General features: G+C 46.8%; 1 protein-coding gene across 1 annotated transcript; it reads left to right on the top strand.

Annotated features, from left to right (window-relative positions):
* On the top strand, window positions 1–16,411 carry slc7a10b (solute carrier family 7 member 10b). Its single transcript, XM_073472167.1, has 11 exons — window positions 1–190; window positions 6,862–7,066; window positions 7,710–7,861; window positions 11,356–11,481; window positions 11,556–11,709; window positions 12,996–13,119; window positions 14,007–14,110; window positions 14,189–14,285; window positions 14,886–15,035; window positions 15,744–15,921; window positions 16,000–16,411. Exons 1-11 carry the CDS (start codon window positions 46–48, stop codon window positions 16,128–16,130), a joined length of 1,566 nt encoding a protein of 521 aa, XP_073328268.1. The 5' UTR covers window positions 1–45; the 3' UTR covers window positions 16,131–16,411.
* The last annotated feature ends 987 nt before the right edge of the window (window positions 16,412–17,398 follow it).

Below are 17,398 nucleotides of genomic sequence, written 5' to 3'. Positions count from 1 at the left end.
GGACTGGACGGACCGGACCGGACCCGGGCAGGCAGGCAGGCGGACATGGATGGACAGAACGGCAGCAGCAGCACCTGCTCTGGGCCGCACGGCTCCGTGACGGACGGAAAGAAGCAGGAGGAGAAACTCCCCGACAGGGTGACGCTGAAGAAGGAGATCGGGCTGCTGAGCGCGTGCACCATCATCATAGGTGAGGCAGGAAAACAAGAGAGCGTGCACTTCACTGCACTTCACTCACAGCACCGCACAGCTTTAGACACCCGCTCCCGTCCGGACCGGACCGCAAACTGCTGCAGAACAAGTGCTAGAATAAAGTCGGACTCCCTGCGGACCGAGACTCGACCGGCTCATCAGATCAAACCTGTAGTTGTGCGGCTTTGGTCAGCAGGAGACAGGGACTCCATGTTTGTTTGCATGTGGGCTCACATCGGACTGAGCTGTAGTGCTTACGTGGCTGAAATACATGAAGTCCAGAGGCAGGCTGGTTCTGGTGCTGGTTCTGGTGCTGGTTCTGGTTCTGGAGCTGGTGCTGGTTCTGGTGCTGGTGCTGGTGCTGGAGCTGGTGCTGGTTCTGGTGCTGGTGCTGGTGCTGGTTCTGGTGCTGGAGCAGAATGAGCAGCAGGGGGCTTTAAACACCTCAGCTCAGTAAATATGGGCATCTTCAGGGCTGGAGGAGGTGGAGGTGGAGGTGCAGGTGCAGGTGCAGGTGGAGGAGGAGGAGGTGGAGGTGCAGGTGCAGGTGGAGGAGGAGGTGAAGGAGGAGGTGGAGGTGCAGGTGCAAGTGGAGGTGGAGGTGCAGGTGGAGGTGGAGGAGGAGGTGGAGGAGGTGGAGGTGCAGGTGCAGGTGGAGGAGGAGGTGAAGGAGGAGGTGGAGGTGCAGGTGGAGGTGGAGGAGGGGTGGAGGTGGAGGTGCAGGTACAGGTGCAGGTGGAGGTGCAGGTGCAGGTGGAGGAGGAGGTGAAGGAGGAGGTGGAGGTGCAGGTGCAGGTGGAGGTGGAGGTGCAGGTGGAGGTGGAGGAGGGGTGGAGGTGCAGGTGGAGGTGGAGGAGGTGCAGGTGGAGGTGGAGGTGCAGGTGGAGGTGCAGGTGCAGGTGCAGGTGGAGGTGTAGGTGGAGGAGGGGTGGAGGTGAAGGTGCAGGTGGAGGTGGTGGAGGAGGTGCAGGTGGAGGTGGAGGTGGAGGTGCAGGTGGAGGTGCAGGTGCAGGTACAGGTGGAGGAGGGGTGGAGGTGAAGGTGCAGGTGCAGGTGGAGGTGGAGGTGCAGGTGGAGGTACAGGTGGAGGTGGAGGTGCAGGTGGAGGAGGGGTAGAGGTGCAGGTGGAGGTGGAGGTACAGGTGGAGGTGGAGGAGGTGCAGGTGCAGGTGGAGGTGGTGGAGGAGGTGCAGGTGGAGGTGGAGGTGGAGGTGGAGGTGCAGGTGGAGGTGCAGGTGCAGGTACAGGTGGAGGAGGGGTGGAGGTGAAGGTGCAGGTGCAGGTGGAGGTGGAGGTGCAGGTGGAGGTACAGGTGGAGGTGGAGGTGCAGGTGGAGGAGGGGTAGAGGTGCAGGTGGAGGTGGAGGTACAGGTGGAGGAGGTGCAGGTGCAGGTGGAGGTGGTGGAGGAGGTGCAGGTGGAGGTGGAGGTGCAGGTGCAGGTGCAGGTGCAGGTGGAGGTGCAGGTGCAGGTGGAGGTGGAGGTGGAGGTGCTGGTGGAGGTACAGGTGGAGGTGGAGGAGGTGCAGGTGTAGGTGGAGGTGCAGGTGGAGGAGGTGCAGGTGCAGGTGCAGGTGCAGGTGGAGGCGCAGGTGGAGGTGGAGGAGGAGGTGCAGGTGGAGGTGCAGGTGCAGGTGGAGGTGCAGGTGGAGGTAGAGGTGCAGGTGGAGGTGCAGGTGGAGGAGCAGGTGGAGGAGGAGGTGCAGGTGGAGGTGGAGGTGGAGGTGCAGGTGGAGGTGGAGGAGGGGTGGAGGTGCAGGTGGAGGTGGAGGAGGTGCAGGTGGAGGTGGAGGTGCAGGTGGAGGTGCAGGTGGAGGTGCAGGTGGAGGTGTAGGTGGAGGAGGGGTGGAGGTGAAGGTGCAGGTGGAGGTGGTGGAGGAGGTGCAGGTGGAGGTGGAGGTGCAGGTGGAGGTACAGGTGGAGGTGGAGGTGCAGGTGGAGGAGGGGTAGAGGTGCAGGTGGAGGTGGAGGTACAGGTGGAGGTGGAGGAGGTGCAGGTGCAGGTGGAGGTGGAGGTGGAGGTGCAGGTGCAGGTACAGGTGGAGGAGGGGTGGAGGTGCAGGTGCAGGTGGAGGTGCAGGTGCAGGTGGAGGTGGAGGTGCAGGTGGAGGTGGAGGTGCTGGTGGAGGTACAGGTGGAGGTGGAGGAGGTGCAGGTGCAGGTGGAGGTGCAGGTGGAGGAGGTGCAGGTGCAGGTGCAGGTGCAGGTGGAGGCGCAGGTGGAGGTGGAGGAGGAGGTGGGGGGCTGCACCACTCTGGGATTAATGTCCAGCTGATGGAGGGATGTCAGGACGGACACAGTTTCCCAGTGGAGGTTTCATCAGATACGATATTGACGATATCACAAAGTCTGACACGACTCGATTCAGGGGCCTCCGATCGATACGAGACGATATCATGCGACGCTTTCACACGATCAATCAGGTGTTTCTGTTAACGGCCTCGTTGATCTTTCAGTTGTGAACATAAACTGTGAACGTCTATGACACAGACGTGCCATGGGAATTTCAAAATAAAGGCGTACATCAACAGTGGCGGCGACACGAATCGATGTTTTCACTTTGCATCGATGCGATTGGATCGTTGATCGCTGAATCGATACATCGATCCGGATCGATGTATTGTTACACTTCTATTTTCCACAGTCGTCTTGTGAGTTGTAGGAACTGAGACGGAGGCTGTAGGAACATCTAAGGCAACAAAATGTAACTTCCTGTAGAGAGAGTTGATGTTTGAGTTTCATTCTCAGATCTTCAGAAACTGACGCTTTGGACCGGCGCCGACCTGCGCTGCCTTCCAGAGCATCAGGATCTGACGACGTGGGGACTCGACAATCCACCATCTTCCTCCAGGAAGTCACATTTTGTGGGTTTAAAGGTGCAGTGTGTAAGAATGGACCACCTTCGTACATCGGTAGTGTTACCGCTAACTGCTGCTGGATTTAGCTCAGCTAGCTATGCAGCTAGCGGTCCTGAATGGGAGCTAAGAGCACCGGGGGAGTGTCGGTGTTTACACCACTAACACGGGAGCTTTGGACCCGGACAGGCGGGGGCTAACTGGTTAGCATGCTAACTTCAGCAGATGTCTCATAACCTTTCATTTCTTTCACTTTCTGTTGGTCATTTTAGATCATCTTTATATGAGTCCAACTAAATCTGACATGTACCTTCAAAGCTCTGTTATTGTGAACTTCAAAAAGTTCTGCTGAAGTTCTTTGTGAAGAATCTTCACCTGTTTGACCCAGAGATCCGTTTGGATCAAGGCCCTGACGAACAAACAGACAACAGAGAGCTAGCGGTGACGAAGGCTGGCTGTTGTGTCACCTGTGGCCAAAAAGCTGCACTTGAACACACCGCGAAGGCAACAGCTCATCATGTGTTCTGAGGAAATACCTCCGTGTACCACCAGGTGGCGCTAGTCTGTAGTGATCATTCAAAATGGGAATCAGAAGACTTCAGACTGGATTTATAAACTGTCCCGATGAAGCTGAAGCCCGACCGACAGGCAGTTTTTGTACAGATATTAGGGAGTAAAAAGGCGGATTTACACACGTGATCCTACAAATGTGGTTGTTTTTTTATGACAGACAAAAGTAAAATAAGTTTATTTAAGTTTAACAATAAACTCTATTCTCTGAAATGTCATCAGTGAACTTTGAACTTAAAGGGAATTTAATAATTATAAACCCCCCCGAGCATCGTTTTCAAAAAAGTTTTCAAATGTTTTTATATCAGCTGATATCGACGACTTATATTGTGACTTTGATGTCGACGTGTCAGCTGATACACACACTTTGATTAATTAAAAGACAAGATGTTTTACAGTTTTTACAATAAACTCTATTGTCTAAAATGAAAACGGTGCACTTCAACAAACTTCACTGTTAATTTAATAATTATAAATGACCCCAGGCATCCATTTATATTATTGTGTCCGCCACATATAAACAGAGTAAAACAGTATAAACTGTGTTTTTGTCCTTTTAAGGTCAGTTTGTTTATTCAGTCATGAAGACAAAGAGAGAGTTTTGTCTTTTAAAGTGCAAACGAAACAAACACATTTAAATCTTTGTTTCCACGACAACAAGCCAGACTCCACCTGCAGATGTCAGGTTAAATCGTGCAGACATGGTCCACAGATAAATGTGCCCACTGAACACCTGGAACATGTTTTATTATTTAAGCATGAAGTCACAGGATGTTGTGTTGTTTCTCCCGTAGACTTCAATACAGCTGACACCATTAACACCATAAAGCGAGACTCAGTGACGTAATGACCCTTCCTTCTTTTTCATGTTCCTTGTTTCTAATAATCCCGTGGTGTCAGATCGGTGTACAGACTCGTGTGTTTGCAGATATAAGTTCCAACATTTTAGGCCGTGACGGAGGCATCTGTGATCCGAGTATCAGTATCAGAACAATCCTACTCAGAGCAGCGTTGGTGGACGGATCTCCAGGTGTCGCTGGGTCAGACAGGGAACCTCACAGTGCTGCTGAGGGTCCGACCAGCTCCTCACAGCAGAGAACACAACAGAAGAGTGAAGATAATTCATTTGCTCTTCTGTGTCGGTGTGTGACTGGGCGCATTGTATAAAAGCTTCACTGTGTTTGCAGACATTTATCTCTAAGTCCTCGATGCATGAGAGCAGGTGGTCGCACCGCAGCAGCCCTGACCTGCGTCCTGCGCGGGGGGTTTTTTTGGTGCAGGTTTGACTAACAGGGCCACAGCTTCCTCCAGGCTCAGCTGTTGTTGCTCGCTCAAGGCGGACATTTCTGTAAAAAAAAAATCCTTCTCCAGAACAAGAGAAAGGTCCTGTGTGCAGAATGCTGAAGCACCTTTCCATTCAGAGGGAGAACTGAGGGAACAAGCTGGCTGCTCTGCTCGCTGCAGCAGGCTCGGTCATGTGTTTGCGGACGCTCGGCTCCTCCACAGCAGGCCGCCTTTTCCCTGCCTGTCACTTTTTAGGAAGCTGCGGGAACTGAACGGACGCAGAAGGTGAGTCGGTCACTTCCCACCTCTGCAGCCCGGACTGGATAATTTATGTCCGGTTATGTAACGGCTGTCTGTGCCACTTGGCTGCCTTCTGCCGTGCTACTGGTAGCGCTGTAGTCTGAATGTGTCGGATCTGCTGGTACTCTACACTGCATACTGAGGCTCTGGGCAGCGGGGATTGTCCCGGCCTGAGTGATGGCCTTTACCTCCTTCTCTAACTCACTCTGTTATAGAGCTCTTTGTGTTTTAATGTCCTCTGTATAAACTCAGTTCTGATTGTGTGACTTCTGGTGAGAGTCTCAGCGGGTCAGTGGTGTTTTTATGTAATGCATCACACTGCAAATCTTCAGCAGACAACCCCGACCCACCCCCGGTGTCAATCAGCTGAGCGGTGCCTCTAATGAAGTCAAAATATACGTGGACAAGAAGTTACACCATTGCAACAAACTCCCCAAACTGTTAATAACCCTGTCCTGGTTTTCTCCTGTATCACTACGTTTTATAAAATCAGTAAATGGTTTCCAGATGTCCTCGTATACATATGTCCAATATGTCCTCCACTGACGTGCACTGCACCACAGTCTTCACCCGGTCGCAGCCGCGGGTCAGTGGTGTTTTTAAGGTGCAGCAGCAGAGACGCTGGCGCTGGTCTCAGTGAGGTCTCTGTGGAAACGCCTCCGAATGAGTCACATGTTGGTTTGATTTGATGGCATTTGATGTTTGTCTCAGAAACGTAAAACTGTTTCAGGCAGACGCACTGAAAAGTCTTCGTTTGTGCAGCATCATTATTTTCTGCTGTTCAATCAATCAATCAAACTTTATTTACACCACTCAGAAATATGAATCTTATTCTGTGACATATCTTTTTTTATTTTGTGTTTTAGATGCACCGACTTCCTGATATCCACAACTAATGTTGAGAAGTGTACAAAGCATCTTTCAAAGTGCTTTACAAGTTATTTAAAAAATAAAAACATGAGATATTTAGAGAACAGAAACAGGTTCAGAGACTAATACACACCAGCTGCAATAAGATGAATAGTTAGAATAATAAAATATGATGAATAAAAGACAAAAACAGGCAAAATAACAATAAAAGAAAGATGAAGATAAAATGCATCTGGTGTGTTGGTGTAAAAACAAAGATTTCCTCCCTCACATTCGACCCTGAAGTTAAATTCTACAAACCTGATTAACACGTGTGCAAAAACACATCACAAACTTTTATTTGTGAGATTTTTTTATTCCAAATTCAAACATTTGGATTCGTGCACGTGATGTTTTCCAAAACCTGCTGTCGTTTAAATCTTCTCTGTGCAACTGGGAAAGAATCAAGTTTGTGAACGTGTAAAAAAACAAAATTGTGTCGGATTATTTTCAACAGTGAGGTTAAAGAGTTTTATTATTTATTCATGTATGTAACATTTATTTAAACCACATAATCCTCATCAGCACAAGGACTCACAAGGTTCTGTCGGTCCGACTGCTTCCTGAAGAGCTCAGGTTCCTCCTGGATTTATGTTCTTCAAGCAGATCAAAGAAGTGATTAAAGAACCAGCAGCAGCACTGAAATATCTTTTCTGCCAGTGACTGTAAACCAGTGTAAAAGCTTTAAAGGAGCAGTTCCCATGTGATCTGTATCTCCACAGTAACTTCTACCTTCTTCTGTCCTCTCCTCAGGGAACATCATCGGCTCCGGGATCTTCATCTCTCCAAAGGGGGTCCTGGAGCACTCGGGCTCAGTGGGTCTGGCGCTGGTGGTTTGGGTTCTGGGAGGCTGCATCGCCGCCTTGGGCTCCCTCTGCTACGCTGAACTGGGCGTCACCATCCCCAAATCTGGAGGAGACTACTCCTATGTGACCGAGATATTCGGTGGTCTGATGGGGTGAGTGAAGAGCCGCAGACTCTGGACTCTGTTCTGGTTCTGTTGCTTTTTATCCAGCAGAGAAATAGAGTGGTGTAGTCTGTATGTATGTCCACAGTTTAATTATGAAGCTCTTCATGTGTTAAAGTGTCTAAATGAGACTACAGAGGTTGTCGGGGACATTAAACGTCCTCACAGCGAACACGGAGACTCATCTGCTCACTAGTCCGTCTTCACAGGCCACTTTAGTTACACACTGTTCTGACTCTGACTTTACAACTCGTACATTGATCAGTTTATAGAAAACCTGGATAGTAATTGTGCAGTGAGACGCTCAGTGGTGGAGACGTTTCAGTCATGTGACCGTGATGTCGTCTGTCTGTAGCCGAGCATCAGCTTTTTACTGCTACACATTTAATTTACACTTCAAACATCACAAAGTGGTGAAGATTATTCTGATGAACAGAACCTGGAAGAATCAGAAACTTGTTTGACACAGATTATTTTCTGTAATAATCCAAAATCCAGTTTTTGTGGAGGGAACCAGGCCGACACAAACTTCAGGCTTCAGTGTTTTAAACTAAACCTCCTCCACAGCTGTGATCGCAGACGGCAGTAATAAAAGTATTCATGTGTAAATGTTTCCGTCTCATCTCTGATTCAGGTTCCTGCTGTTGTGGAGCGCCGTCCTCATCATGTACCCGACCACGCTGGCCGTCATCGCGCTCACTTTCTCCAGCTACGTCCTGCAGCCCGTCTTCCCGAACTGCGTTCCTCCGTACATGGCGACGCGGATGCTGTCGGCCACCTGCCTCCGTGAGTCTTCGATCGATGTTTACACGTTTGTTTGAACGTCGTGTGGAAGGACCTAACGGCTCCACCTCGTTCTAGTCTCTTCACCTCCAACAGAGACTGCATGTTGCTGCCGACTGCTCCTCAGTGCACTTGCATCATTCATGAAGGAAGACATGTTGTCTTGTGGTCGCTCTTCTTCTGTGCTGCTAAAACAAATCATTTCTCCTCTGATGCTGATTATAATCCAGCTCATCAGTGAAGTGCAGCTCCGTTACTTTGGCACGTGCGTCACAGGGGATGTAAAGTCTCTCTTATGTAACTTCTGGCTGAAGGCTTTTTAAAACCTCTTTAATGACGGTAGTGAATAATGCACAGCGTCTCTGCAGGAGGGAGGCGAGAGGGTGAGAGGATGGGACGAGGGGGAGCGCTTGGAAAAGTGAAACATGGTGACGGGAAGAAAATAAAATAAAGATATGCAGCAAAATGAAGAAAAAGAAAAAGGGAGAAAAAGGTTTTACTATGAGACTGAAGTCTGAATGCAGTTTAAAGATATTATATAAGAATTCTGCAGTTAAATATATAAAAACAACCAGACGTTTGTGATTTATTTGATATTTTGTTGGGTTGTGCTCAATCCGACCATGTCTGGTCACCTGTCTCTGCTCCAGGTTTGGGAATTCAGTGACTGAGACTAAATTAAAAGTGAATTAAAGTTTAATACACGAGCTCGTCTGTGAACATTTGTGCCGGAGTCACGTCAGATAGAGTTTCATCAGCGGTGGTTTAATGTCGCGTTCACCACCAGAGAAGAAAGTTTAACGGCAGGATCGCTCGTGTTTATTGTTTATTTTTGTACTAGAACTTTTTAAAAAAAGTATATTTGTGCTCAGCAACAGACAAAAGTAAAACGTGTGTTAATAAGCCTCCTAACAAAATGACCAAAGGAGCCGGAAAATACAAATACACCACCCTCCGTAATCTTGAGATGCTGTGTGTCAGTCTGAACCACAGCTGGATGCACACGGCTGCTGAAGGGGGTCGGGGACAAGCCGTCGTTTAAACTATATTTCAACTTTTATAAATTGTGCAGTGGGATTTGAACCTTTTTATCTTAAAGGTGATAAACTTTCTCTGCACGCTGATATTTAGAGGAAGGTTTCTGCGAGTATCTGCAGACGTTCTGAAGCTTCCTGCAGGGTTTGAGAGCTTCTTCACTCCTCAAAAATTTAAAATGTTCCCATCAAAAATTAATTGAATTAAGAAAAGAAATGTCAGTAGAAGCTGCTGCTGCAGGACGGGACAAGCGGAGTTCATGTAGGATCTGTGCCTCAGCTTCAGTCGGTGTGGAGCTGTCAGCCGGACTAATTGCCTGGTGTGTTGCCTGAGAGTACCTGCACTGACGAGCATTAGTCCTCGCAGCCTCTTTGTCTCATCGGAGAGTAAATAATGTCTGGCCTCAAATCCCGTCGGCGAGGTGAAACGGCGGGACTCGAGCGTGTTCCTCGCCTCCGACGCCGTCATTCACACTTTGTTTTTTTGGAGCTGGGTGCTGAAACGTGAGCTCTGCCCGGGCCTCCTCGGGGCGGCGAGGGGGGCTCCTCGCCACGTTTTGTTTGCTCTCCGCAACGGAAGTGGTTTGTTTTGTGGGTCTGACAGCTCGTCTTTGTGCCGGGGAGCGAGGCCACCATGAGAGAGAGCGGGGCAAAGCCGGTGACAATGATGGACGAGGTGAAACAATCGCGCCCTCCCTCGCTCGCCCGTTTCCCACATTCCTGCCTCCCATGGCAACCGGCCGCTGCCGCCCACCGCCGGGAGCACCGGGCCCCGGTCCCCCCCGAGGAGTGGTGGAAGTACACTGACACTCACCGTTAAAGGAGCAGTCCACCAAGTGTACATGTCAGAGTCAGTGTAGTTGTTGTGAGGAACACTGAGCCTCTGTGGCCGACAAAACGACGTGATGATGTCATACTGTTGTGATGTCATCAGGGGCATCTCAACTCAACGGTGTGTGACAGCGTTGAGTTACAAACCGGAGGCATGGAGTTTGGAAAACGTTGGCAGGGAGGGTGTAATGAAAAGATGGAAGAGTTGCATTATGGGACATGTAGGCTCCAGTGTTTGTGGTTTATAACTTCTCTTGGATGACATTCAAGGAGCAAAGGTTTTTTAAATACATTTTCAGGACGATGATTGAAAAGCACAAATGGGAATCGTTCAGATACGCGAACAACGTTTGCACATTTTCTCCTCGATGTTTATTTCACGCAAAACCTGCAGGAAAAGTTGTGTAACATGAAAAACAGCCGGGGTCATTTTCTCGACTCCTCGTCCCACATGTGAGGCACAAACATCAGTTTCTTCAGCTTTGAATGTATTTATTTTCTTCAAATCTGTTGTGTGAAATTCCTCCAACTTTATTGAAGTGCAGCTGAAACCAGCAGAGACTCTCACAGCTCGTGTTTAACAGGTGTGTCGTATTATTTAAAGGAACAGTTCACCACAAAAATAAGAAATTCAGTCACTGTCTCCTCGCCCCCCCGTGCTGATGGACAGATGGGTGAAGTAGTCCACAAAATCAAAACAGCAAATGTCTCCACGCGGCTCGTCCGGTGTAATCCATGACTCCAGAGGCCCTGAGATCTTAAATTGACCTGACAAGCTGTTATTTTATATCTTTTTTTTAATCTGAAATCTTCCCTGTCGCTTGTAGGCTTAAAAGTGTCGTGTGCAGCCGCCTGCACGAGCTTCTGGGGACATTTTATGTTCAGTTGGTTGTTTTTAAATCATCTCCAGCTGCTTCAGCTGTTTAGCAGAACGCTGCAACTCTGTTTTACTGTGAAGCTCCAGAAATGTTCTGTGGACGACGAGACTTTATATCATCAGGAGGAGATGATGGCTGAGTTTTCATTGTTGGTTGAACTGTTCCTTTAAGCTGTTATTGAGTCCAGCATTGACTGAAAATGACATATGAATAAATATATCAATATTTGCAGCATTTTTAGCTCGAGGGATGTTGACGTCCGTCTGTAGCTGGTCGACCACCACATCAGTCCAGAATGAAACTTCACAGAGCTTCACATACAAATCAATGTAAGAAATATTGATTTGCACTCAGAGGTGGGTGTTTCCCACAGTTGTTGCTGCGTTCAGACGTGCAGAACGTTACGTCTGTGTAAAATAAAACTATAATGGAAAAGATTTCACTTTTTTTTCTCGCGCTGCATTCAGGTGCTCCTCGGATTCTCCCACTTCCTGAGTTGGGAGGTCGTTCTTCTGACTTCGGTGTGTTCATGAGCGTCACACGGGACAGTGGGAGAAACACGGACGTCAAAAAGGAAATGTTGACAGCTGTTTCCAGTATTTGAGCGACAGGGAAGAGCAAAGGAAACGATACATAACGATACAAAGCACGACTATTGAGACTTTTGATGACTTGTGAATTCTCCCCGTCAGCACATCCACTACATGATCCTCCTGCTCGTCCCTGTGATCCTGACCGTGTGTTTTGTGCTCAGTGCTGCTGACCTGGGTGAACTGCTCCAGCGTTCGTATGGCCACCAGGATCCAGGACGTGTTCACGGTGGGGAAGCTGATGGCTCTGGGCCTCATCATCGTGGTCGGCCTCGTCCAGATCTGCAACGGTAACATTCTCAGTCTAAAGCTCTTCTGCTCCCTGAGGTAGAAAACAAACTCAAATGTGTGATTTATCTTCCAGGGAACTACGAGGCGTTGACTCCTCAGGTGGCCTTCTCCGTGGAGAGGACGCCTTCGGTGGGTCAGATCGCTCTGGCCTTCCTGCAGGCCTCCTTCGCCTTCAGCGGCTGGAACTTCCTCAACTACGTCACGGAGGAAGTGGTTGAACCCAGACGGTGAATATTTATGCTTCTCATCACCTTCTCAACATCTTCTCAACATCTTCTCAACATCTTCTCAACATCTTCTCATCATCTTCTCAACATCTTCTCAACATCTTCCGGTGCTGTAACGCTGCAAATGTTCAGCTTCCATCTCGGCTTGTTTCTTTGCTTTGTTCCCAGACTGCTGGCGACATTTTGAGGTTTTTCAGGAGCAGTTTTTGTTTAAATTAAAGGAAAAGTTTGACATCTTGAAAAACATGTTTGCTGGTTAGCTTAGCTTAGCATAAAGACTGGACGGTAATATAACCCCGACTCAGCACCTCTGAAGCTCGTTAATTAACCTGATATATGTTATTTGTTTAATCTGAAGTGTAAAATAACTTTTTGTTGTTTTACCGGCTGTTCTGTGACGGACTGTTTCTTGGCTTTGAGCAGTTTTTAAAAGAAGTCCAGCACAAACACGACCGCCTGCATGTCTCTGTGCAGATTAAACAAACGAGACGATGTCGGACTTTTCCTTTAATGTCTTAATGTCTTTATATTCAGGCTGAATGTCACTTTATACGATTTAAATCTTACTTTATGTGTTCTCAGTACGAGTGTCTGTGGGAGTGTGTTGTTGCTGGCTCATCATAGTGAGAAGAAAAAGTTAACTTAATACAAGAGATGCTATTTTTCTCTGTTTATGCTCTGATTAGGTTTTAAGCACCAAAAACACTTAGTCTGGGTTAGAAAAACTGTTTTGTCTTAAAATAGCCACCTGTGTTAGTCGGGTCCCGTCTTCCTGTCGAAACACATCCTTGTTTTGTCGCCACACAGCTGGAAAACATCTGAAAAGAAATCCACTTATTAAATTAATTAACTTAATGTGATGTGATGTGATCTCACAGCCAAAGTGTTTCCACCAAGCAGCCGCTTCTTTTAACTTTTATTATCCGGTATAGTTTAATAGTCGGCCTAGAAATCATGTTTCCTCCGTATATATTCAGCAGAAGACGACTTTTGGCTCCACCTTTCCAAATACCTGCTGTCGGTCTTCAGGTTTTAATAACCAGAAACCAGTCCTTTTTAAAAGTCCACTGGTAAAAGATAAAAACACTGATCTCTGTGTGCTGACAACAGTTTTAAATCAGAACCGGCTCAGCGTGAATATTTGACGTCTGAAATAAAAACAGCTTTTTTATAATTTCTCATACCTCTGATCAGCTCTCATGCATGTTTTAATCTGTTTTTGGTTTTGACTGTATCGTCTGTGCATGGTGTGTGTGTGTGTGTGTGTGTATGTGTGTGTGTGTCAGGAATCTACCTCGTGCCATCTACATCTCCATACCATTGGTGACCTTTGTGTACACGCTCACCAACATCGCCTACTTCTCCTCCATGTCGCCCGACGAGCTGCTGTCGTCCAATGCCGTGGCTGTAGTGAGTAAACGAGGCTCCGTGACGACCAATCACAGCTTTGTGTTTCAGGCCGTTAGAGCCAATCAGGTCGGCAAACAGCAGGAGGTCAAAGGTCAGAGGTGACAGACTTCAGTGAGCCCTCTAGTGGTGAAATGTGTGACATACAGGCGAGCAGCTACAGGAACCAGAGAACAAAACGAGCTTTACCTTAAATAAAAACTGAAAAGCTTTGATATGAAATCGTTATCATGACGAGACGATATTTAATCTTAGACATCTTTATGTTAGTCTTTAAAATGTGTCCTGTTTTTAAAGGCTGCATTAGAGTAAAGTAACACTGACACTTACTTAATTTTGTCGTCCAGTCGTAACAGTCGGATATATCGAGGTACGGCCTCAGAAAATATTGTGATGTTGTTTTATGATCAGCTGCTTCAGCACAAAGTTAAAAATAAACACATTCTTTCTAGAATCAGGATTTAGATATAGACACAACATATTTCTGTAAGTTTTGCACCTATAAACAGACACATCAACATTATTCAACAGGAGATCTTTGTGACATCTGATGTGACTCCAGGTGCTGATTCCTCCTGAAGGTTCGGCTCCGCACCGACTCTTTAGCTCGCTTAAATACATATCGTCATGTGATCCTTCGATTGTTTTTGAAGGAGATTTAGATTTTAGACTTTTATAAGACTAATCCATCCCGGCAGCGAGGCCTCCACCAGGTGAAATAAGCAGATTTTAGACAGAGAATCAGACAGTAAGTCAAAGTATTGATCTATAATCAGACTCCGTCGTATTTTAAGTACCGACCTCGAGGTGTTTGATGAACTTCTGGAGGCCACGTTGTGTTGATCGGGCCGCTGCCCGTCACTGAGTCCGTCTGTCCTTCTGCTCTCCAGACATTCGGAGAGAAGCTGCTGGGGATGTTCTCCGTCATCATGCCGATCTCCGTGGCTCTGTCCACCTTCGGAGGGATCAACGGATACCTGTTCACCTCGTCCAGGTGAGACTCGCTGCCCCGCCGGCTCTTTCGCTGCTTCGGTACGACCGCTGACGAGCTGTCTGATGTTTCTGCCTGCAGGTTGTGTTTCTCTGGAGCCAGAGAGGGTCACCTGCCCAGCCTGCTGGCCATGATCCACTACAAGAACTGCACGCCGATCCCCGCCCTGCTGGTCTGCGTACGTACAACCTCACGCCGACGTTACACTGATCTGAGTCTGTCAGGTCTTAAACTAGTTTTCATGTATTTATTCTGTGTGCTGAGTGTCAGCAGGATATTTCAAAAACTTATCATTGACCTTCTTGTGAATGCATAAAAAAATATGAATAAATAAGTTTAAATATTCACCTGGCTAAATAAATGAGCATTATGATAATCATGTGGACGTGACATCACTTAGTTTGTCCCAAGAAATACAGTCTGTTCAGTTTAATCCGGCGTTTCGTGTTTAACCTGTCGCGTCTCAAACATCCAACATTTTCTCCGTGTTTGTGTGTCGTGGCCGTCTGCAGCTGTAACGACATGATCTCACCTGAAGGGGTCACTGAAGGTTCATTTAATCTTGACCTGAAATCACTTTTATTCATTAATCCAACGTGCACGTACTGTTACAGTTCAGAGAGTTTGAATCTGTTTGAGCGGCACTTCATTTGATCTGATGCTCCACGTCAGCCTGAAGTGTGTGAACGCCGGCAGCACAGGCGTCACAAAACTAAATCTAAAACTGGTGAAATGCCCCTTTAATGAATATCTATCTGTGGTGGCTGCCGTGTTTCAGTGCGCTGCCACCATCGTGATCCTCTGCATCGGAGAAACTCACAACCTGATCAACTACGTCTCCTTCATCAACTACCTGTCGTACGGCGTCACCATCGCCGGCCTGTTGTACCACCGCTGGAAGAAACCCAACCTGTACCGACCCATCAAGGTACCAGCGCTTCTCTGTAACTGAGTACTTTTACTTAAGTACACATTTGTACTTTTACTTTATGTGAGTCTTTTCACACCACTTTCTAATTCTACTCAGAAATACTTTTGACTACATTTATCTGACGATGTAGTTACTGGCAGTGATGGATTGTAACTAAGTACATTTACTCAAGTTTTGTACTCAAGTAAAGTTTTGAGGTACTTGTACTTTTACTTCACTACCTTTATTTGATAACTTTATTTACTAGTTACTTTACACATTACAAGATGTGTCACTTTATTTTATCAGCAATTAGATGAAAAAAATAAAAACACTGATTGTGAAAACCAGAAAAATGCAGAATCAGATCTGGTGATTGTTGCCAGAAAAGTAGTTTTTGTACTTAAGTACATTTAATAAAAGATACTTTAAAACTTTTACTCAAGTACTATTTATGTGGGTGACTTTCACTTTCAGCAAAGTAATATTTTAGCATAATATCTTTACTTTTACTCAAGTACAAGTACTTTTTAAACCACTGGTTACTTTGAAGATTTAGATTTTTGCTTAAAAACATATAAAAAGTGAATCAAATATTAAAAGTGTGATATGTAACAACGAGCCACTTGTCAAACTGAAACAATCTGGACTTCCAACCAAGCGGCTCAAAAGTTCTTAATGAGTCTGTGTTGTCACTGTGAACTCTCACCTGCGTGTTGCGTCCAGGTGAACCTGCTGGTCCCTGTCTGCTACCTGATGTTCTGGGCGCTGCTGCTGGGTTTCAGTCTTTACTCGGAGCCGGTGGTTTGTGGCGTCGGCCTCGTCATCATGCTCACCGGCGTTCCCGTCTACTTCCTGGGCGTCCATTGGAAAGAAAAACCAAAGTGCATCTACAACTTCATCGGTGAGTTTCCAGGAGGAGCTGCGGTTTCAGGTGTGTCTGCTGAGGCTGATATCTAACCGGTGCTGTGTTCTCCTGCAGAGCGGGCGACGTACGTGGGCCAGAGGTTGTGTTTCGTGGTCTTTCCTCAGTTCGACCCCATCGAGATCGTCAACCCGTCAGAATGGACTGACCGGTCCTCAGGCAGGAGCAGTTTGTCTGCCAATTCTTAAAAACTTTTTTCTGAATATAAGCAGATCTTTGTTTTTGCCTCTTGTTTTTACTCCGTCACTGTTGTAAATCCAGACACTTCTTCCTGGCGTGGGAGCTTCCTGTCCGACCTTTGACCCTCCGAGACTCTGGTTTCCCTACAGCCGGGTGGAAGCGCCGTTTCTTCTGCGCGGCTGCGTGCACTTTTTATTTCCTTCTCTTTTCTACTAAGTCGTCTAGCACAACAAGCTAATGCCAACAGTGTCTCACTGTGAAAAAGGACTTTTACTCCCATTTTGGACCCTTTTGTTCTTTTTTTTCTGTAACATGACAGAACTCTGACCGACTGACGGTTGTTTCTTCTGAACGTTGCTGGTGTTTTCATCGTGCCTTAAGGCCTTTTCACAACAAGTCTCCAACAAATCTGTCCTCAGTGTTCTGAAAACAGTAAGAAAACAGCTGGTGCAAATTAATTCAGTGAAGATCTGCCGTTTGAGTCCTGACTAGTGACACATCACCCTGTTTTCCTTCTAATATTCATATTTTTGCATCCTGTCCTGCAGGAAAGAGGTGGAGGCAGTAAAGATTGATAATGTTCACCCACCGTCCCTAAAGAGAGCCGACACGAAACCAGAACTTCAGATTCTGTTATAAAAATCTTTGTTGAACTTGAACTTGTTCAACATGTTGTGTTGTTAATCGCGTGTCAAGATAAGGAAGTTCATTTTTACATCTTAAAACTGTGGATGGATTGACATTCATTTTTTATTAGGTCCCCAGAGGAAGAATCGTAATAATAACTCTCACTTTTCATGTCGCGCCATCATCGGCGTAGTTTACCAGTCACCTGCAAAAGTAATGATATTTGTAATATTAGTGCTAATTAGCAAATATCAACATGACAACACGCTGAACTAAGATGTTGAACGAGTGTCTAAACGAGACTACGGAGGCTGTCGGGACATTAAACGTCACACCGAACACTAAAACTCATCAGCTTCACGGCCTCGTTGTGTTTAAACTCGCTTTATTTTAACTGATGTATTTACAGTAAAGTGTGAATAGTGTTGGAGGAAGATCAGTGGTGACGCTGAAGTCATGCGACCGCGATGTTGTTCCTTTATAGTCTTGTTCAGCTGTGAAGATGATCTATTTTATGCAGTAATCCTATTGTCTTTTTGTCTAACCAGGGTGACACTAACCTCTTTGGTCGTGTACAAAAAAATGCATCATCTCTGCAGCGCTCTGAAAAAAAAAAGTTCTTCTTCTTATTCTAATATTTTTGTGTTTG

The sequence above is a fragment of the Pagrus major genome, chromosome 8, assembly GCF_040436345.1.
Source record: "Pagrus major chromosome 8, Pma_NU_1.0".
In the NCBI taxonomy this organism is placed as follows: domain Eukaryota; kingdom Metazoa; phylum Chordata; class Actinopteri; order Spariformes; family Sparidae; genus Pagrus; species Pagrus major.
Note: the sequence above shows the minus strand (reverse complement) of the source record. Positions and strands in the feature narration are given on the sequence as shown.

Excerpts from the sequence above, each read along its gene's own strand:
- slc7a10b (XM_073472167.1), top strand. The coding sequence starts at position 46 with ATGGATGGACAGAACGGCAGCAGCAGCACCTGCTCTGGGCCGCACGGC. Across the intron at positions 11,710-12,995 it reads GAAGTGGTTGAACCCAGACG|GAATCTACCTCGTGCCATCT; the intron begins GTGAATATTTAT and ends TGTGTGTGTCAG. Across the intron at positions 15,036-15,743 it reads ACCTGTACCGACCCATCAAG|GTGAACCTGCTGGTCCCTGT; the intron begins GTACCAGCGCTT and ends TGTTGCGTCCAG.